At 42.2% G+C, this 22,053-nt stretch overlaps 1 protein-coding gene across 1 annotated transcript; it reads left to right on the top strand.

Annotated features, from left to right (window-relative positions):
• Positions 1–1,801: 1,801 nt before the first annotated feature.
• LOC115130165 (tumor necrosis factor-inducible gene 6 protein-like) lies at positions 1,802–21,919 on the top strand. The gene is made up of 6 exons (XM_029661012.2): positions 1,802–2,113; positions 7,468–7,605; positions 8,856–9,017; positions 20,819–21,047; positions 21,294–21,334; positions 21,515–21,919. The coding sequence occupies exons 1-6, from the start codon at positions 1,927–1,929 to the stop codon at positions 21,640–21,642; spliced, it is 885 nt and encodes a 294-aa protein (XP_029516872.1). The 5' UTR covers positions 1,802–1,926; the 3' UTR covers positions 21,643–21,919.
• Positions 21,920–22,053: the final 134 nt, after the last annotated feature.

Raw genomic sequence — 22,053 nt, 5'->3', positions numbered from 1 at the left:
GCATCGGCCCAACCCAGATTCGTCCGTCGGACTGCCAGATGGTGAAACGTGATTCATCACTCCAGAGAACGTGTTTCCATTCCTCCAGAGGCCAATGGTGGCGAGCATTACCCCACTCCAGCCAACGCTTGGCATTGCGCATGGTGATCATAGGCTTGTGTGCAGCTGCTCGGCCATGGAAACCCATTTCATGAAGCTCCCGACAAACAGTTATTGTGCTGACGTTGCACACAGCCATGCAATCTCCATAGACAAACATTTGTAGTAGAATGGCCTGCCTTACTGAAGAGCTCAGTGACTTTCAATGTGGCACCGTCTTGGATGCCATCTTTCCAACGTGTCAGTTAGTCAAATGTCTTCCCTGCTGGAGATGCCCCGATCAACTGTAAGTTCTGTTATTGGAAATGTTTGGAAATATTATAATATCTACAGTACCAGTAAAAACTTTGGACCTAACTATTCATTCAAGGTTTTTTCTTTATTTTACTCATTTCTACATTGTAGAATAATTGTGAAATACATCAAAACTATGAAGTAACACATATGGAATCATGTAGTAACCAAAAAAGTGTTAAACAAATCAATATATATATATATTTTATATTTGAGATTCTTCAAAGTAGCCACCCTTTGCCTTGATGACAGCTTTGCACACTCTTGGCATTCTCTCAACCAGCTTCATGAGGTGGTCACCTGGAATGCATTTCAATTAACAGGTGTGCCTTCTTAATAGTTAATTTGTGGAATTTCTTTCCTTAATGCGTTTGAGCCAATCAGTTGTGTTGTGACAAGGTACAGTAGGGGTGGTATGTACAGAAGATAGCCCGATTTGGTTAAAGATCAAGGCCATATTAGGGCAAGAACAGCTCAAATAAGCAAAGAGAAAAGGGAGTCCATTACTTTTATCACATTTTAAAGTATGACAGGTGCAGACAGTGTTGAAGAAAACAAAAGTTTATTCCTTGAACAGGGGCAGGCAAACGGCAGGTAGGGGTCAATAATCCAGAAAGGGTGTAAGGTACAGGACAGCATGCGGGCTCAGAGTCAGGTTAGGCAGAGGTCGGTAATCCAGAGTAGTGGGGCAAAGGTACAGGACGACAGGCAGGCTCAGGGTCGGGGCAGGCGGAATGGTCAGAACCAGGATATTAGACAACAGGAGCAGGAAAACAGGCAGGAGCAGGGAAACAAAACGCTGGTAGGTTCTACAAACAGAGAACACAGGTATAAATACACAAGGGATAATGGAGAAGATGGGCAACACCTGGAGGATGGTGGAGAGAATCACAAAGACAGGTGAAGCAGATCAGGGCATGACAACTTTAAGACATGAAGGTCAGTCAATCTGGAACATTTCAAGAAAGTAGCAGTTGCAAAAACCATCCAACACTATGATGAAACTGGCTCTCATGAGGATCACCACGGGAAAGGGATTTACCTCTGCTGCTTTATTGTTCTTTTATTGAGTTACTTAAAAAAAAAATTACCTTAGTTTATTTTGTCAATATTTTCTTAATTCTATTTCTTGAACTGCATTGTTGGTTAATGGCTAATAAGTAAGCATTGCATGGTAAGGTCTACTACACCTGTTGTATTCAATGCATGTGACAAATATAATTTGAATTGATTTGAGATGTGCCCAAAGAGCAACATATCTGGTGAGTATGCAGGCCATGGAATAATGGACATTTTCAGCTTCCATGAATTGTGTACAGTTCCTTGGGACATTGGGCCGTGTATTATCATGCTGAAACAGGAGGTGATGTTGCAACACAGCTGGGTTAAAATTTGAGAGGTGCACGGGATTCAATTTGGCTTCTTTATGCCTCCAGAGGTTCCGCAATTGCGTCACACCATCCACACGGCGCCTCTGACCACATTTCGGATCAAGCGTACATTGGCTCTAACATTTTAAATGCAAGTTGTCAGATGAGCAGCGAGCACAGCGCGAACGGTAGCAGCTGGCCAGAGGACATCATAGCGCAGCGCACAGCTCTGATCTGTACAAGGAGGAGGATGCGAGTCTTCGCTGTCATCTGGGCCATTGGGTTCTTCTTGAAGGAAGCGCAAGCCTGGGGCTTCAGAAATGGAATATTTCATAACTCCATATGGCTGGGTAAATCGCGCTTTCTTTGTTACTTTGGGAGCCTTAAATCATTAGGTTGCTTTTCAACAAGGGATTCATTTCGGAAGTAACTTTTATGCATGCCAACAATTGCAAACATTGGCATTCTTTAGGACGTTCTCCTGAAAGTTTTCTGTGTTTGTATTTTAGAAGATGATTGTGGATTGTTCAGTTGTAATATTTAGCACCACTATACCACATTGGATCTTTCAAAAAGTTGGGTCGCTTGGACAAAGACACAAGAGGCGCGGTTTCCCTTTGATGTGTCCAAAACTGAATTTAAAAAAAATCCTTATTTAGGCTAATTATCGTTCCCATATGTCAGAAAATTATTATTTTATGTTCACTTTTCTAACAGCTCTTTATCTTCAACATAGGCTATTGACAATGTTGTAAACATTTTGCATTTTCCCTGTTAACACTGCCTACATAATCTTTACAGTTCTGTAACGTTATTAAATGGCACATAGCACTGTGATGTGTGTTCAGGTAAGGGGTAGAGTTGGACACTGGCATATTTATGACTGAACACAACACTGTATGAGGTTGACTGGCAAACACACTACTTCATTTTGTCTGAGGGACAAGAAACACACATGAACAAGAAAGCTGTGCAAACTTCAGAACATTATTTCAGTGTTCAGTTTAGGGAATAGCATTGCAGTGGTGAGAAATATACCAAAATGTCGTACTTGAGTAAAAGTATGTATGTAGAAAATGACTCAAGTAAAAGTCAACCAGAAAAATACTACTTGAGTAAAAGTCTAAAAGTATTTGGTTTTAAATATACTTAAGTTTCAAAAATCTATCTAATTGCAAAAATATACTTAAGTATCAAAAGTAAAAGTATGAATCATTTCAAATGACTTATAATAAGAAAATCAGATGGCACAATGTTATTTTTTAATATATATTTTTATTTTCAGATAGCCAGGGGCACACTACAACACTCAGACATCCTTTACAGATAGCTAGTGGCACCCTACAACACTCAGACATCCTTTACAGATAGCTAGTGGCACACTACAACACTCAGACATCATTTACAGATAGCTAGTGGCACACTACAACACTCAGACATAATTTACAGATAGCTAGAGGCACACTACAACACTCATACATCATTCACAGATAGCTAGTGGTACACTACAACACTCAGACATAATTTACAGATAGCTAGAGGCACACTACAACACTCATACATCATTCACAGATAGCTAGTGGTACACTACAACACTCAGACATCATTTACAGATAGCTAGAGGCACACTACAACACTCAGACATAATATACAAACGAAGCATTTGTGTTTAGTGAGTCCTCCAGATCAGTGGCAGTGGGGATGACCAGGGATGTTCTATTGATAAGTGAGTGAATTGGACCACTTTCTTGTCCTGCTAAGCATTGCAAATGTAACGAGTACTTTTGGGTGTCAGGGAAAGTATTTGGAGTAAAAAGTACATTATTTTCTTTCGGAATGTAGTGAAGTAAAAGTAGTTAAAATTATAAATACTAAAGTACAGATACCTAAAACAACTACTTAATTAAGTAGTACTTTAAAGTATTTTTACTGAAGTACTTTACACCACTGTAGCAATGAAAGAACAAGGACAGAGTGTTATATCAGTTTGAAGACATTTCTTGTGTAACACAGAGACTGCTATAACATCTGCCCTTGAAACACTCAGTTTATAGACCAGTGTGTTTATTTTCTAATAATGTTATAGTGCCCCAACCCATTTTAATGGAATATGTCATAAAGGCTTCTTCAGATAAGAGTTAATGAGCTCGACTTGCCCACCAGACCTACACCCATCTGGAACACACAAACGTAACTGCATGTTTACAGTAATATGTCATGTAACCCAAACCTTCTATATCATTTGGTTCTGCTAATAGTGAGATACACCACACTCTGGGCTTATAATGAGAATGAGGCCCCACTTCACAAGGCACCTTGGAGGGTTGGTTTGACTAGTAGGTGAAAACATTAGTTCGTAACTAATTTGGAGTGCTCTCCAAGTCCTACAAGGTCATGCATGCGTGATATCAAAACAGCCTCAAAGGAGGACTCCCCATAGGGAATGGCCACTTCCAACAGGGAGATTACAAACACTAAGCTTCTGTCCTAAGGGTTTCTATCCAGCCACAACATGTTAGAGTTGAAAGATTTTGGCCTATCCACCGTGTGTGTTTCATGTTTCTTTCCTTCCGCTTTGGACTTCTTAGACTGAAGCCACTTTGCTTGCTCTAGCTCCCTGAGAGAGATGCCTCCAATCATGTAAAACAGAATATTTTCTGCTTGTTTCCTGTTGCCTGGATACGTATTGTTGTAGTTGTGTCTCACTGTAGTGCTTTGATGGTGATGGCAGTGTTGACTGACAAGAAAAACACCTTCACCCATTTCGAATCAGGCCACCGCCGCTCACGAGGACTGTGAACTCTCGTTCTCATTGGCCATTTAAGTGTGTTAACCCTCACATGGCTGCCGGCCCAGACGGCATCGCAAGCCGTGTCCACAGAGCATGTGCAGACCAGCTGGCTGGAGGGTTTACAGCAGTGGAGGCTCCTCAGAGGAGGGGAAATAAAAATAGTGAAACATTAACATGAAGTTATCCTTTTTAGATATACTAAATGTATTCACATGTAGTCAAATAATTGATTAAAACACAATGAAGATCTACAGTAGCCTCAATAGCACTCTGTAGGGTAGCACCATGGTGAAGCTGGAGGACAGCTAGTTTCTGTCTTCCTCTGGGTACATTGACTTCAATACAAAACCTAGGAGGCTCATGGTTCTCACCCCCTTCCATAGACTTACTCAATAATTATGACAACTTCTGTAGGACGTCGTCCAATCGATTAATTTCTTTAAAAAAGGAGAAGCAAGAGAGAGAGAGGGAGAGATATCTATAATTTGCTGTATTGTTTTTTTCACTTTCACTTAGCTAGTGAATGCAGCTAGCTAGTTTGGCCGAATCAAACACCCAGCTCAAACAGATATGGCTTTGACTGTCCAACACTGGAACTCTTCCAAGTCAAGATAAGCTTTTGCTTCATTAATCTATTGACACCGGGATCCGCCGGTGTAACTGCCAAACTGCTTGCTGACCTTAAGTGCTTGCATGATTTAAGTGGGTTTTCTATCAAATCAAATTGTATTGTATTGGTCACATACACATATTTATCAGATATTATTGGGGGTGTAGCATTAGTTCTGGTATCTATGTTGACTATGACATTAGCTAGTTAATATGGCTATAACAATGTAGGCTATGTGTAGCGTTAGTGATTATGATGAGTGTTCTGTTGAAAAAGATGCAGGCAAGAGTGTGCGACCTGTGCACCTACATTGTAAACTTATAGGCTAGGTTGTAGCAACCTCATGATGGGTATAGGGAACATTTTAGTATCATGTAGAAGCCTAAATCTATCAATGTTACGTTGAGCTGGCTGAATGGAATATGAATGACAGTCATCCAATAAAATGACTACCTCCCCGTAGTACTCACTTCTGTCATCATGAAGTGCTTTGAGAGGCTAGTTACGGAACATATTCCCTACACCTTACCCGACACCCATATCGGCCCTACAGATCACCATTGCACTGCACACTTCCCTATCGTGTCTGGACAAGAGGAATACCTATGTAAGGATGCTGTTCATCAACTAGAGCTCAGTCTTCAACTCCATAGTGTCCTCCAAGCTCATCGCTAAGCTTGGGGCCCTGTGTCTGAACCCTGCCCTGTGCAACTGGGTCCTGGACTTCCTGACGGGCCAACCCAGGTGAAGGTAGGTAATAACACCTCCGCTACGCTGATCCTCAACACGTGGGCCCCTCAAGGGTGGGTGCTCAGTCCCCTGCTATACTCCCTGTTCACCCATGACTGCGTAGTCACACACGTCTCCAACTCAATCATCAAGTTTGCAGATGATACAACAATAGTAGGCCTGATTACTAACAACGACGAGACAGCCTACAAGGAGGAGGTAAGGATTCTGGAGGAGTGGTGCCAGGAAAATAACCTCTCCCTTAACGTCATCAAAATGAAGGAGCTGATCGTGGACTCCAGAAGACAGCAGAGGGAGCACGCTCCCATCCACATTGACGGGGAGTAGAGAGGGTGAAAATCTTCAAGTTCCTCAGGTGAACATCACTTACAACATGATATGGTCCACCCACACAGACAGTGTGGTGAAGAAGGTGCAAGGAGGCTGAAGACATTCCGCTTGTTCCCTAAGACCCCCCACAAACTTCTACAAATGCACTATTGAGAGCATCCTGTCAGGCTGTATCACCACCTGGTATGGCAATTGCACCATCTGCAACCGCAGGGCTCTCCAGAGGGTGGTGTGGTCAGCCCAATGCATCAACAGGGGCACACTGCTTGCCCTCCAGGACATCTACAGCACCCAGTGTCACAGGAAGGTCAAGAATATCATCAAGGACCTCAGCCACCCGAGCCACAGCCTGTTCACCCCGCGACCGTCTACAAGGCGGAGACGGTACAGGTGCATCAAAGCTGGGACCGAGAGACTGGATAAACAGCTTCTATCTCCAGACCATCAGACTGTTAAGTAGTCACCACTAGCCATCCTCTGCCCAGTACCCTGCCCTGAACCTTAGTCACTGTTACTAGCCATCCTCTGCCCAGTACCCTGCCCTGAACCTTAGTCACTGTTACTAGCCATCCTCTGCCCAGTACCCTGCCCTGAACCTTAGTCACTGTTACTAGCCATCCTCTGCCCAGTACCCTGCCCTGAACCTTAGTCACTGTTACTAGCCATCCTCTGCCCAGTACCCTGCCCTGAACCTTAGTCACTGTTACTAGCCATCCTCTGCCCAGTACCCTGCCCTGAACCTTAGTCACTGTTACTAGCCATCCTCTGCCCAGTACCCTGCCCTGAACCTTAGTCACTGTTACTAGCCATCTACCACCTGGTGCTCTACCCTGCACCTAGAGACTACTGCCCTATGTACATAGTCTTTGAACATTGGTCACTTTAATAATGTTTACATGCTGTTTTACCCACTTCATATGTATATACTGTATTCTAGTCGAGGCTCATTCTATATATTTTTACTGCTGTACACACATTTTCTATTCATATACTGTCTAAACATATACAGTATATTTAAATTCCAGACTCTGACATTGCTCGTTCTGATATTTCTTAGGTGCTTAATTGTTTTATTTTCATTTGTGCGTGTTGTTTTGTATTGTTAGGTATTACTGCACTCTTGGAGCAAACATAAGCATTTCGATGCACCTGCGATAACATCTGCAAACTATGTGTCCACGACCAATAAAATTTGATTTGAGTTGTTGTTTTTTCCTGGACAGAGCAAGCCGCCGGAGTCTACCACAGGGAATCGCGCAAAGGGAGATACCAGCTGACTTATAAGGAAGCCAAGGCCGTGTGCAAATACGAAGGAGGGACACTGGCCACTTACGATCAACTGGAGGCTGCTCGTCAGATAGGTTTGCAATGCAATAACTCCCCTATCACCCATCCCCTCCAAACTGGAGGTGGTGGTTCTCTCGCTCTCTCTTTCTCTCTCTCTCTCTCTCTCTTTCTCTCTCTCTCTCTCTCTTTCTTTCTCCCTGAATTTACCAGACAAGGAGTCTGGAGGAACATAACTCACAAGCAGCACAATGTTGCCAATTAGATTCTATCAATGTCAATGACTTTCAACCTAAGCACTGGCAGTTCATGAGTGGCCCCTGAGCCCTGAGTTTACAAAATGCCATTACCACTGTTGATTAACGACGCCTCACAGTTTGCCTAAGAACACGTCACCAGTTTATATTAGCCAAACATGTGGTCACTAGTATCACTGGTCAAGCAATGGCAGGAAGAGCTGTGTTTATCTTGTCTTTCTCCCATGAAATCAATCAAAGACATCTTGCAACTACAGCTCCTGCAACCCGTTGCTTTGTGGGACTGCAGCCGGTCCCAATTCTCTCCCTATCCCTTCCCCTTGGGCCTAACCCTTTGATGTTTGCTGATTTGAAGGGTAAATAAGCAGTGTAAGGGCGTGGCCCTTCCACCATATTCCCAGCACTTTACAGCTCTACAAACATTGAAGGGTTAGGACCAAGGGGTGGGGAGGGAATTGGTCCGGCTGTGATCAGAGGCCTCTCAAGTATTGTAAGAACGATAACACCTGCCTAGCTGGGTAACGATGCTGTTCCCATGGCTGGCAGACGGATTGAAGCCCGATCAGGCCCTGGAACTCAGGATCTGGCATTTGGAAACCACTACTCGTCTGTCTGTGGTTAGAGCTGAGCTGCCCTATGGCCAATCAACCTAGGAGCCTTGAGTTTATTTCTCTTGCCTTTCCTCACTGACTGTGGTCCACTGATTGACTGGAGGCTTTTAAGATACATTGGAGTTCATTATGCTTTACCCCAACCATCCACCAACCATCCCCTTCCACATCCCCCACATCAATGGTCTGCTTGTAATTGCAGATGCAAAAACACATTTTTGACAGGGACAATAGCATTTCCAAAGACTTGGTTTTGTTTTAAGGATATGACCAAGCCAAATGGCTGGTGATAATCCAATATTCCCTTGAGATCTTCTGTTAGAGTGTTTTATCTGTGGTACTAAGACAGGGATGGATGCTAGCTCTATAAACCAAGCTCTCTTATGGTTTTATCAGTGACACTCTTTCGTGAATCTTTCAGATTGGTTACCAGGCTAATTTTTTGCCTCTCTGTCTTAGGTTTACATGTGTGTGCAGCTGGATGGTATGACAAAGGACGTGTGGGCTACCCTATCGTCAAAGCCGGTGCCAACTGTGGTTTCGGCAGGGTTGGCATCATCAACTATGGGTACAGGTTGAACAAGAGTGAGAGATGGGACGTCTACTGCTACAACCCCAACTGTGAGTAGTAAAAACATGACAAATGGGAGCATTGTAGTTACTCCACAATACTAACCTAAATGACAACCTGTACAGAATACAAAATATGCAAGACATGCATTCTAAAGTAAAACTGTAAAAAATGTGGCAAAGAAATTCATTTTATGTCCTGAATACAAAGCATTATGTTTGAGGCATATCCAACACAACACATCACTGAGTACCACTCTTCATATTTACAAGCATGGTGGTGGCTGCATCATGTTACGGGTATGCTTGTCTTTGGTAAGGACTCCCTAGTTTTTGGGGGGATAAAAATAAATAGAATAGAGCTAAGCAAAGGCAAAATCCTAGAGGAAACTTTTAGATTTGTGTATTGTTGTGAATTGTTAGATACTACTGCACTGTTGGAGCTAGGAACACAAGCATTTCGGTACACCCGCAATAATATCTGCTAAATATGTGTATGTGACCAATAAAATTTGATTTGATTTGAAAACCTGAATCAGTCTGCTTTCCAACAGACACTGGGAGACAAATTCACCTTTGAGCAGGACAATAACCTTAAACACAAGTCCAAATATACACTGGAGTTGTTTACCAAGACCACATTGAATGTTCCTGAGTGCCTAGTTGCGGTTTTGACTTAAATCAGCTTGAAAATATATGGCAAGACTTGTAAATGGCTGTCTATTAATGATCAACAACCAACTTGTCAGAGCTTGAAGGATTTAAAAAAGTATAACGTGCAAATATATAATCCAGGTTTGCAAAGCTCTTAGAGACTTACCCAGAAAGTCTCACAGCTGTAATGGCTCTTATAGACTTACCCAGAAAGACTCACAGCTGTAATGGCTCTTAGAGACTTACAGAGAAAGACTCACAGCTGTAATGGCTCTTAGAAAGACTCACAGCTGTAATGGCTCTTAGAGACTTACCCAGAAAGACTCACAGCTGTAATGGCTCTTACAGAGAAAGACTAGACTTACCCAGAAAGAAGCTGTAATGGCTCTTACCCAGAAAGACTCACAGCTGTAATGGCTCTTATAGACTTACCCAGAAAGTCTCACAGCTGTAATGGCTCTTATAGACTTACCCAGAAAGTCTCACAGCTGTAATGGCTCTTAGAGACTTACAGAGAAAGACTCACAGCTGTAATGGCTCTTAGAGACTTACCCAGAAAGTCTCACAGCTGTAATGGCTCATAGAGACTTACCCAGAAAGACTCACAGCTGTAATGGCTCTTAGAGACTTACAGAGAAAGACTCACAGCTGTAATGGCTCTTAGAGACTTACCCAGAAAGACTCACAGCTGTAATGGCTCTTATAGACTTACCCAGAAAGACTCACAGCTGTAATGTCTCTTATAGACTTACCCAGAAAGTCTCACACCTGTAATGGCTCTTATAGACTTACCCAGAAAGACTCACAGCTGTAATGGCTCTTATAGACTTACCCAGAAAGTCTCACAGCTGTAATGGCTCTTATAGACTTACCCAGAAAGTCTCACAGCTGTAATGGCTCTTAGAGACTTACAGAGAAAGACTCACAGCTGTAATGGCTCTTAGAGACTTACCCAGAAAGTCTCACAGCTGTAATGGCTCTTAGAGACTTACCCAGAAAGACTCACAGCTGTAATGGCTCTTATAGACTTACCCAGAAAGTCTCACAGCTGTAATGGCTCTTATAGACTTACACAGAAAGACTCACAGCTGTAATGGCTCTTATAGACTTACCCAGAAAGACTCAGCTGTAATGGCTCTTATAGACTTACCCAGAAAGTCTCACAGCTGTAATGGCTCTTATAGACTTACCCAGAAAGACTCACAGCTGTAATGGCTCTTATAGACTTACCCAGAAAGTCTCACAGCTGTAATGGCTCTTAGAGACTTACCCAGAAAGTCTCACACCTGTAATGGCTCTTATAGACTTACCCAGAAAGACTCACAGCTGTAATGGCTCTTATAGACTTACCCAGAAAGTCTCACAGCTGTAATGGCTCTTATAGACTTACCCAGAAAGACTCACAGCTGTAATGGCTCTTAGAGACTTACCCAGAAAGACTCACAGCTGTAATGGCTCTTAGAGACTTACCCAGAAAGTCTCACAGCTGTAATGGCTCTTATAGACTTACCCAGAAAGACTCACAGCTGTAATGGCTCTTATAGACTTACCCAGAAAGTCTCACAGCTGTAATGGCTCTTATAGACTTACACCAGAAAGACTCACAGCTGTAATGGCTCTTATAGACTTACCCAGAAAGACTCAGCTGTAATGGCTCTTATAGACTTACCCAGAAAGTCTCACAGCTGTAATGGCTCTTATAGACTTACCCAGAAAGACTCACAGCTGTAATGGCTCTTATAGACTTACCCAGAAAGTCTCACAGCTGTAATGGCTCTTAGAGACTTACCCAGAAAGACTCACAGCTGTAATGGCTCTTAGAGACTTACCCAGAAAGACTCACAGCTGTAATGGCTCTTAGAGACTTACCCAGAAAGACTCACTGTAATGGCACAGCTGTAATGGCTCTTATAGACTTACCCAGAAAGACTCACAGCTGTAATGGCTCTTAGAGACTTACCCAGAAAGACTCACAGCTGTAATGGCTCTTAATGAGACTTACCCAGAAAGACTCACAGCTGTAATGGCTCTTATAGACTTACCCAGAAAGACTCACAGCTGTAATGGCTCTTATAGACTTACCCAGAAAGTCTCACAGCTGTAATGGCTCTTATAGACTTACCCAGAAAGACTCACAGCTGTAATGGCTCTTATAGACTTACCCAGAAAGTCTCACAGCTGTAATGGCTCTTATAGAAAGACTTACCTTACAGAAAGACTCACAGCTGTAATGGCTCTTAGAGACTTACCCAGAAAGACTCACAGCTGTAATGGCTCTTATAGATTTACCCAGAAAGTCTCACAGCTGTAATGGCTCTTATAGACTTACCCAGAAAGTCTCACAGCTGTAATGGCTCTTATAGACTTACCCAGAAAGACTCACAGCTGTAATGGCTCTTATCTTACCCAGAAAGACAGCTGTAATGGCTCTTAGAAAGACTCACAGCTGTAATGGCTCTTAGAGACTTAACCAGAAAGACTCACAGCTGTAATGTCTCTTATAGACTTACCCAGAAAGTATCACAGCTGTAATGGCTCTTATAGACTTACCCAGAAAGACTCACAGCTGTAATGGCTCTTATAGACTTACCCAGAAAGTCTCACAGCTGTAATGGCTCTTATAGACTTACCCAGAAAGTCTCACAGCTGTAATGGCTCTTATAGACTTACAGAGAAAGACTCACAGCTGTAATGGCTCTTAGAGACTTACCCAGAAAGACTCACAGCTGTAATGTCTCTTATAGACTTACCCAGAAAGTCTCACAGCTGTAATGGCTCTTATAGACTTACCCAGAAAGACTCACAGCTGTAATGGCTCTTATAGACTTACCCAGAAAGTCTCACAGCTGTAATGGCTCTTATAGACTTACCCAGAAAGTCTCACAGCTGTAATGGCTCTTAGAGACTTACCCAGAAAGACTCACAGCTGTAATGGCTCTTATAGACTTACCCAGAAAGTCTCACAGCTGTAATGGCTCTTATAGACTTACCCAGAAAGACTCACAGCTGTAATGGCTCTTATAGACTTACCCAGAAAGACTCAGCTGTAATGGCTCTTAGAGACTTACCCAGAAAGACTCACAGAAAGACTCACAGCTGTAATGACTCTTAGAGACTTACCCAGAAAGACTCACAGCTGTAATGTCTCTTATAGACTTACCCAGAAAGTCTCACAGCTGTAATGGCTCTTATAGACTTACCCAGAAAGACTCACAGCTGTAATGGCTCTTATAGACTTACCTCAGAAAGTCTCACAGCTGTAATGGCTCTTAGAGACTTACCCAGAAAGACTCACAGCTGTAATGGCTCTTAGAGACTTACCCAGAAAGACTCACAGCTGTAATGGACTCTTAGGAATGGCTCTTAGAGACTTACCCAGAAAGTCTCACAGCTGTAATGGCTCTTATAGACTTACCCAGAAAGACTCACAGCTGTAATGGCTCTTAGAGACTTACCCAGAAAGTCTCACAGCTGTAATGGCTCTTATAGACTTACCCAGAAAGACTCACAGCTGTAATGGCTCTTAGAGACTTACCCAGAAAGACTCACAGCTGTAATGGCTCTTAGAGACTTACCCAGAAAGACTCACAGCTGTAATGGCTCTTAGAGACATACCCAGAAAGATTCACAGCTGTAATGGCTCTTAGAGACTTACCCAGAAAGTCTCACAGCTGTAATGGCTCTTAGAGACTTACCCAGAAAGACTCACAGCTGTAATGGCTCTTATAGACTTACCCAGAAAGACTCACAGCTGTAATGGCTCTTATAGACTTACCCAGAAAGTCTCACAGCTGTAATGGCTCTTATAGACTTACCCAGAAAGTCTCACAGCTGTAATGGCTCTTATAGAAAGAAAATGGCTTTGTAATGGCTCCAGAGAAAGACTCAGCTGTAATGGCTCTTAGAGACTTACCCAGAAAGTCTCACAGCTGTAATGGCTCTTATAGACTTACCCAGAAAGTCTCACAGCTGTAATGGCTCTTAGAGACTTACCCAGAAAGACTCAGCTGTAATGGCTCTTAGAGACTTACCCAGAAAGACTCACAGCTGTAATGGCTCTTATAGACTTACCCAGAAAGTCTCACAGCTGTAATGGCTCTTATAGACTTACCCAGAAAGTCTCACAGCTGTAATGGCTCTTATAGATTTACCCAGAAAGACTCAGCTGTAATGGCTCTTAGAGACTTACCCAGAAAGTCTCACAGCTGTAATGGCTCTTATAGACTTACCCAGAAAGTCTCACAGCTGTAATGGCTCTTAGAGACTTACCCAGAAAGACTCACAGCTGTAATGGCTCTTATAGACTTACCCAGAAAGTCTCACAGCTGTAATGGCTCTTATAGACTTACCCAGAAAGTCTCACAGCTGTAATGGCTCTTATAGACTTACCCAGAAAGACTCACAGCTGTAATGGCTCTTAGAGACTTACCCAGAAAGACTCACAGCTGTAATGGCTCTTAGAGACTTACCCAGAAAGACTCACAGCTGTAATGTCTCTTATAGACTTACCCAGAAAGTCTCACAGCTGTAATGGCTCTTATAGACTTACCCAGAAAGACTCACAGCTGTAATGGCTCTTATAGACTTACCCAGAAAGTCTCACAGCTGTAATGGCTCTTATAGACTTACCCAGAAAGTCTCACAGCTGTAATGGCTCTTAGAGACTTACCCAGAAAGACTCACAGCTGTAATGGCTCTTATAGACTTACCCAGAAAGTCTCACAGCTGTAATGGCTCTTATAGACTTACCCAGAAAGACTCACAGCTGTAATGGCTCTTATAGACTTACCCAGAAAAACTCAGCTGTAATGGCTCTTAGAGACTTACCCAGAAAGACTCACAGCTGTAATGACTCTTAGAGACTTACCCAGAAAGACTCACAGCTGTAATGTCTCTTATAGACTTACCCAGAAAGTCTCACAGCTGTAATGGCTCTTATAGACTTACCCAGAAAGACTCACAGCTGTAATGGCTCTTATAGACTTACCCAGAAAGACTCACAGCTGTAATGGCTCTTATAGACTTACCCAGAAAGTCTCACAGCTGTAATGGCTCTTATAGACTTACCCAGAAAGTCTCACAGCTGTAATGGCTCTTAGAGACTTACCCAGAAAGACTCACAGCTGTAATGGCTCTTATAGACTTACCCAGAAAGTCTCACAGCTGTAATGGCTCTTAGAGACTTACCCAGAAAGACTCACAGCTGTAATGGCTCTTATAGACTTACCCAGAAAGTCTCACAGCTGTAATGGCTCTTATAGACTTACCCAGAAAGACTCACAGCTGTAATGGCTCTTATAGACTTACCCAGAAAGTCTCACAGCTGTAATGGCTCTTAGAGACTTACCCAGAAAGACTCACAGCTGTAATGGCTCTTAGAGACTTACCCAGAAAGACTCACAGCTGTAATGGCTCTTAGAGACTTACCCAGAAAGTCTCACAGCTGTAATGGCTCTTATAGACTTACCCAGAAAGACTCACAGCTGTAATGGCTCTTAGAGACTTACCCAGAAAGACTCACAGCTGTAATGGCTCTTAGAGACTTACCCAGAAAGACTCACAGCTGTAATGGCTCTTAGAGACATACCCAGAAAGATTCACAGCTGTAATGGCTCTTAGAGACTTACCCAGAAAGACTCACAGCTGTAATGGCTCTTAGAGACTTACCCAGAAAGTCTCACAGCTGTAATGGCTCTTATAGACTTACCCAGAAAGACTCACAGCTGTAATGGCTCTTAGAGACTTACCCAGAAAGTCTCACAGCTGTAATGGCTCTTAGAGACTTACCCAGAAAGACTCACAGCTGTAATGGCTCTTATAGACTTACCCAGAAAGTCTCACAGCTGTAATGGCTCTTATAGACTTACCCAGAAAGTCTCACAGCTGTAATGGCTCTTATAGACTTACCCAGAAAGACTCACAGCTGTAATGGCTCTTATAGACTTACCCAGAAAGTCTCACAGCTGTAATGGCTCTTAGAGACTTACCCAGAAAGACTCACAGCTGTAATGGCTCTTAGAGACTTACCCAGAAAGACTCACAGCTGTAATGGCTCTTAGAGACTTACCCAGAAAGTCTCACAGCTGTAATGGCTCTTATAGACTTACCCAGAAAGACTCACAGCTGTAATGGCTCTTAGAGACTTACCCAGAAAGACTCACAGCTGTAATGGCTCTTAGAGACTTACCCAGAAAGACTCACAGCTGTAATGGCTCTTAGAGACATACCCAGAAAGATTCACAGCTGTAATGGCTCTTAGAGACTTACCCAGAAAGACTCACAGCTGTAATGGCTCTTAGAGACTTACCCAGAAAGTCTCACAGCTGTAATGGCTCTTATAGACTTACCCAGAAAGACTCACAGCTGTAATGGCTCTTAGAGACTTACCCAGAAAGTCTCACAGCTGTAATGGCTCTTAGAGACTTACCCAGAAAGACTCACAGCTGTAATGGCTCTTATAGACTTACCCAGAAAGACTCACAGCTGTAATGGCTCTTATAGACTTACCCAGAAAGTCTCACAGCTGTAATGGCTCTTATAGACTTACCCAGAAAGTCTCACAGCTGTAATGGCTCTTATAGACTTACCCAGAAAGTCTCACAGCTGTAATGGCTCTTAGAGACATACCCAGAAAGACTCACAGCTGTAATGGCTCTTAGAGACTTACCCAGAAAGACTCACAGCTGTAATGGCTCTTCGAGACATACCCAGAAAGATTCACAGCTGTAATGGCTCTTAGAGACTTACCCAGAAAGACTCACAGCTGTAATGGCTCTTAGAGACTTGCCCAGAAAGACTCACAGCTGTAATGGCTCTTAGAGACATACCCAGAAAGACGCACAGCTGTAATGGCTCTTAGAGACATACCCAGAAAGACTCACAGCTGTAATGGCTCTTAGAGACTTACCCAGAAAGACTCACAGCTGTAATGGCTTTTCGAGACATACCCAGAAAGATTCACAGCTGTAACCGCTGTCAAAGGTGATTCTAACATGTTTTGGCACAGGGGTGTGAATACTTAAGTAAATTAGATATTTCTGTGTTTTATTTTCAATACACTTGCAAAACATTTTTTTTAAATGTTTTCACTTTGTCATTATGGGGTATTGTGTGTAGACTGGTCATAAAAAAAATGTAATCCATTTTTAATTCAGGCTGTAACACAACAAAATGTGGAATAAGTCAAGGGGTATGACAACTTTCTGAAGGCTCTGTATCTTTCTAATACCCCTGCACATGACTCTGTATTGGTATCCCGTATAGCCAAGTTATCGTTACGCATTGTGTATTTATTCTTCGTGTTATCTTTTTCTATTATTATTATTTTAAAAATAAAATACATCTCTGAATTGTTGGGAAGGGCCAATAAGTAAGCATTTCATTTGTGTCTACACCTGGTGTTTACAAAGAATGGGACAAATAAAAATGTGATTTGATTTGGAGGTTTTTGAATAACTTCCATAAAATGTTCAATTCATGTTTTAACAATACTTTTTAATAACACTACTTGCAGAATAGACACATGGACTTTAATTTCCTTAGGCATTAATCATGCAAACACATTCCTTTTTTAGTGAGATTCGAACATATCATTTTCTGATTCATGGGAGTAGTTCACTGCGCCACCAGGATGGAGCTAACATCCTGTTTTTATTAATGGGAGTAGTTCACTGCGCCACCAGGATGGAGCTAACATCCTGTTTTTATTAATCGGAGTAGTTCACTGCGCCACCAGGATGGAGCTAACATCCTGTTTTTATTAATCGGAGTAGTTCACTGCGCCACCAGGATGGAGCTAACATCCTGTTTTTATTAATCGGAGTAGTTCACTGCGCCACCAGGATGGAGCTAACATCCTGTTTTTATTAATCGGAGTAGTTCACTGCGCCACCAGGATGGAGCTAACATCCTGTTTTTATTAATCGGAGTAGTTCACTGCGCCACCAGGATGGAGCTAGCGTGCCATGTTTTTTACACATACAAAGCTGTTCATTTTAGTCTATTCAAACAGACCCCATTTCAAAGGAAACAAGCGTTCATTAAGATCCGGTGTGGCCATTTAGTAGGCGTGGCCAACACACCTGAGAGTTTTGTTGACGCTGAGAACGGAATGTATATGTTTTTAAACACAATTCTTAAAACTTTCTCTGAACATTAATAAAGTAGGATGTTTTCTTAAAATTCTCAGAACAATTTGAGAACATGACTTTATATAGAACCATGAGGAAATTTGTAGGAAACATTATGCTGAAGTACTGAAATTCCCACAGAAGAACATTGTTTCTTAACATTCTCTGAACTATTTGAGAACATTCCCAATGTCAAACCAGTTGGAAACATTCCTGGAACATTACCAAAAAGGTAACCATGTTTGAAATTGTAGGAAATATTCTGTTAAAGTAATGAAATACCAAGAAAATAATGTTATTTTGTCAAGTTCCTTAAATGTGCAGAGAATTTTCCAAAGCCAATCAACTATCCTGCACCATTCCCAGAAAGTTGTGGGAAGGTTGTACACTCTCACCAAGATCTAAGAAACATTTGGTTCTCAGAACGTTATGTGTTAGCTGGGACTGGACTGTTTTAATGGTGTGTCAGTCTTATAGAATGGTGAGGCCGAGGCAAATAATTATACAAGTCTGTGGGTAAAGCAAAGAAACACTTCAAGATGCAAAGCCTATTAGGGACAAACTGAAACCCAAATGGCCCCAACATCTCTAGATTGTATGTAAACCTCGTACATTATAGATTGGAGTGGCAAAGCAACACTTTGAGGTGCAAAGTCAGCAAGGAACACTTAATATCCAATGACTGTTATTTGTCTCGATATGATATAAAAATGCTAAACTTTCAGTAATGTGGTAAAAATCTAGTCTTTAAACTATCCAATGGTGGCACAGCCTCCCCCCTCTTGCAGGGGGGCCTCATGCTCTGACTTATCAGGGGGCCCTGTGAAACTGCGTTATGCCACTGACGGAAATCAAATACATTAAGTCAAAGCAACACGTTGAGGTGTAAATCCAAAGAGGAATACACTGAACTCTTAATGGTCTGACTCTAGATAATACCAAAATCAAATCTGTGGTAAGAACCAAGTCTTTAAACTCTAACTCCTTTTGTGATAAGTACCCAGTATTTATTCAGTCATTATAACTATTAGGGACGTATTCACAACACTTTTACAACATATTTAATTAATCATGACAAAACAGCTGTATTGGGGCCTGTTTTTATGTTTTTATTGTGGAGAATGATACATGATAGTTGGCACCATGTGACGACTGTACTCAACATGGAAGAGGTTGCCTCATTGGATGAGATAGTGTCAGGACCCGGTTACGAACTCGGGTCTCCGGTGTGAGATACAGTCACTTAGTAAACTGAGCCACTAATAGTCGGCAGAACCCAGAAGATGAGGCAGATACAGCAGTACTAGAGATGGTGATTTAATAAAGAAAAAGATCTTCAGGCAAAAATATAAATCCACAACGTCAAAAGTAATTCCAAGAGAAAAAATGTATATCATCCAAGACACAAGGAAAATCCACAAAGTGGTAAGAACAGCAGGGGAAAAACAAACCTCAAAAGAATAATAAAAAATAAACAAGAACAAAACCAGAGTACCTCAAGAAAATCCAACTAGAGAAATAAAAGTTCACAGCATGGCTGGGTGCTAACATACAAACACAGAGCAAAGAACTGAGGAACACTAAGGGTTTAAATACATTCAAGGGAAATGAGGCACAGGTGCAACTAATAACTAGAACAAGGGAAAAACAAAAGGGTCAAAAAAACAAAATGGGGGCATCTAGTGACCAAAACCTGAACAATCCTGGGCAAATCCTGACAGATAGCTGACTTGAGTGATACTGCCTGTGGCCCTGGTCAAAAAGTAGTACACTACAAAGGGAATAGGGTGTCATTTGAGAAACCGGCACAAATGTTCTCCCTAATTCCCTGTGACGTTGAGGATGTTTGGTTCACATTTGATAAATTACGGTTGAATTGCATAAAAACAACTCTTAATTACATAAATTTTCCCTCTACAAATCCTGGGGATCTAGGGGAGCTTTTGATTTAATTTTCACCCAACTGCACACGTGGAAGGAATTGTGTTCATTCAGAAGACACTCTTTTCTAATTATTATTATTTTTTGTATTTTACCTCCCCTTTTCTCCCCAACTTTGTGAAATCTAATTGCGATCCAATTACGATCTTGTCTCATTGCTGCAACCCCCCAACGGGCTTGGTAGAGGTGAATGTCGAGTCATGCGTCCTATGAAACATGACCCTTTAAACCGCGCTCCTTAACCCAGAAGCCAGCTGCACCAATGTGTCGGAGGAAAAACTGTTCAACTGACGACTGAATTCAGCCTGTAGGAGCCCAGCCCACCACAAGCAATTGCTAGAGTGTGATGAGCCAAGTAAAGACCCCCCGGCCAAACCCTCCCCTAACCCGGACGACACTGGGCCAAACCCTTCCCTAACCCGGACGACGCTGGGCCAAACCCTCCCCTAACCCAGACGACGCTGGGCCAAACCCTCCCCTAACCCGGACGACGCTGGGCCAAACCCTCCCCTAACCCGGACGACGCTGGGCCAAACCCTCCCCTAACCCGGACGACGCTGGGCCAAACCCTCCCCTAACCCGGACGACGCTGGGCCAAACCCTCCCCTAACCCGGACGACATGGGCCAAATAATACGCCGCCCTACTGGACTCTCGGTCACGCACAGTTATGGCACAGGCTGGATGGAACCGCATCTGTAGTGACGCCTCAAACACAGCAATGCAGTGCCTTAGACTGCTGTGCCACTCAGGAGGCCCCTAACTTGATTTCTAACGTCATTCAGTGGTCACATCAGAGAGAACAACATAAGCAAAACATAATACCCATATTTTAATTTATCATAATGCATTTACTTATGATGACAGCAAATGTAATACACTGAGGTAGTAATACATAATGATAGTTCTTGCTGAAATGTTTTGCTTATATGATATCATTACCCTAGAGTCTAAAGAAACAGCTAGTGTTTAGAATATTCTCTTTACTTTTGTCTATGACATTACCCATCACAAAGTCTTATTTAATCCGCTAAAGTATTCATCTATCTCATCTAATATATAAAGTTAGCTTTTATCTCTTCAATATATTTCCTCATCCTATCTCCTCCTTCTTTCTCCTGGTCCACAGCAAAGGAGTGTGGAGGTACTCTGACAGATCAGCAAAGGATCATCCAGTCACCCGGTTACCCAGAGGAGTACCAGGATGAGCAGATCTGCTACTGGCACATCCGTGTGCGCTACGGACAGAGGATACGCCTGCACTTCCTGGAATTTGATGTGGAGGAGGACACGGCCTGTCTATCAGACTTTTTAGAGATCTATGACAGTTATGACGACATCACTGGCTTCGCCGGGAGGTGAGGATCTAGGTTTTGATTGAATGTGCCTTTACATTTAGTTTTAGTTTGTTGAGTTCACATTGTAATGGTTTATCTGTATTGTTAGTCGTATCCAAGATGGTAGAAAGTTGCATTGTACTAAATGTATTGATACTCACATAGACTCGTAAGACTCATGTCTTTTCCCACAACATTCTGTCATAACATAGGTTACTGTCTGACCATGTTGATCAACTATCAACTAAATACATGTATTATTTCCAGGTACTGTGGAGATTATTTACCAGATGACCTCATAAGCACAGGTATGCACAAACAGATTCCTATTTTATTACCATATTAAATGCTATTATTATAGATCAAAAAGCTACAGTAAATGTCTGGCATTGATAACCCTTTTTTAATCATCAATTGTTTATTGATTTCCAATTATAAGTGTTTTCATTGATAAGCCTGTCACCTTTCTCCGTTTCTCTCTCCCAAAGGGAATGTGATGACACTAAAGTTCCTGTCCGATGCCTCTGTAGTCGCAGGAGGCTTCCAGATGGAGTACATTGCTGTGAACTCTTCTCTCCTCCACTTCCAGAATGACACCAGCTGTTGCTTCACCTGACCAATGTTTACTTATTTTTTCAGCATGATCAGCATTTATACAGGTAACAAGCTAAGATTAGGAGAACTCCCTTTAAGAGTGTGCTCCTAATCTCAGCTCGTTACCTGTATAAAAGGCACCTGGGAGCCAGAAATCTTTCTGATTGAGAGGGGTTCAAATACTTATTTCCCTCATTAAAATTCAAATAAATTTATAACATTTTTGACATGCGTTTTTCTGGATTTTTGTTGTTGTTATTCTGTCTCTCACTGTTCAAATAAACCTACCATTAAAATTATAGACTGATCATTTCTTTGTCAGTGGGAAAACGTACAAAATCAGCAGGAGATCAAATACTTTATTCTCTCACTGTAGGCTGTCTTGTCGGTGATCAGGTCTACCACTGTTTTGTCATCGGAAAACTTAATGGTG

The sequence above is a fragment of the Oncorhynchus nerka genome, linkage group LG1, assembly GCF_034236695.1.
Source record: "Oncorhynchus nerka isolate Pitt River linkage group LG1, Oner_Uvic_2.0, whole genome shotgun sequence".
NCBI lineage: Eukaryota > Metazoa > Chordata > Actinopteri > Salmoniformes > Salmonidae > Oncorhynchus > Oncorhynchus nerka.
Note: the sequence above shows the minus strand (reverse complement) of the source record. Positions and strands in the feature narration are given on the sequence as shown.

Excerpts from the sequence above, each read along its gene's own strand:
- LOC115130165 (XM_029661012.2), top strand. The coding sequence starts at position 1,927 with ATGAGCAGCGAGCACAGCGCGAACGGTAGCAGCTGGCCAGAGGACATC. Across the intron at positions 2,114-7,467 it reads TCATAACTCCATATGGCTGG|AGCAAGCCGCCGGAGTCTAC; the intron begins GTAAATCGCGCT and ends TTTCCTGGACAG. Across the intron at positions 21,048-21,293 it reads ATCACTGGCTTCGCCGGGAG|GTACTGTGGAGATTATTTAC; the intron begins GTGAGGATCTAG and ends TATTATTTCCAG.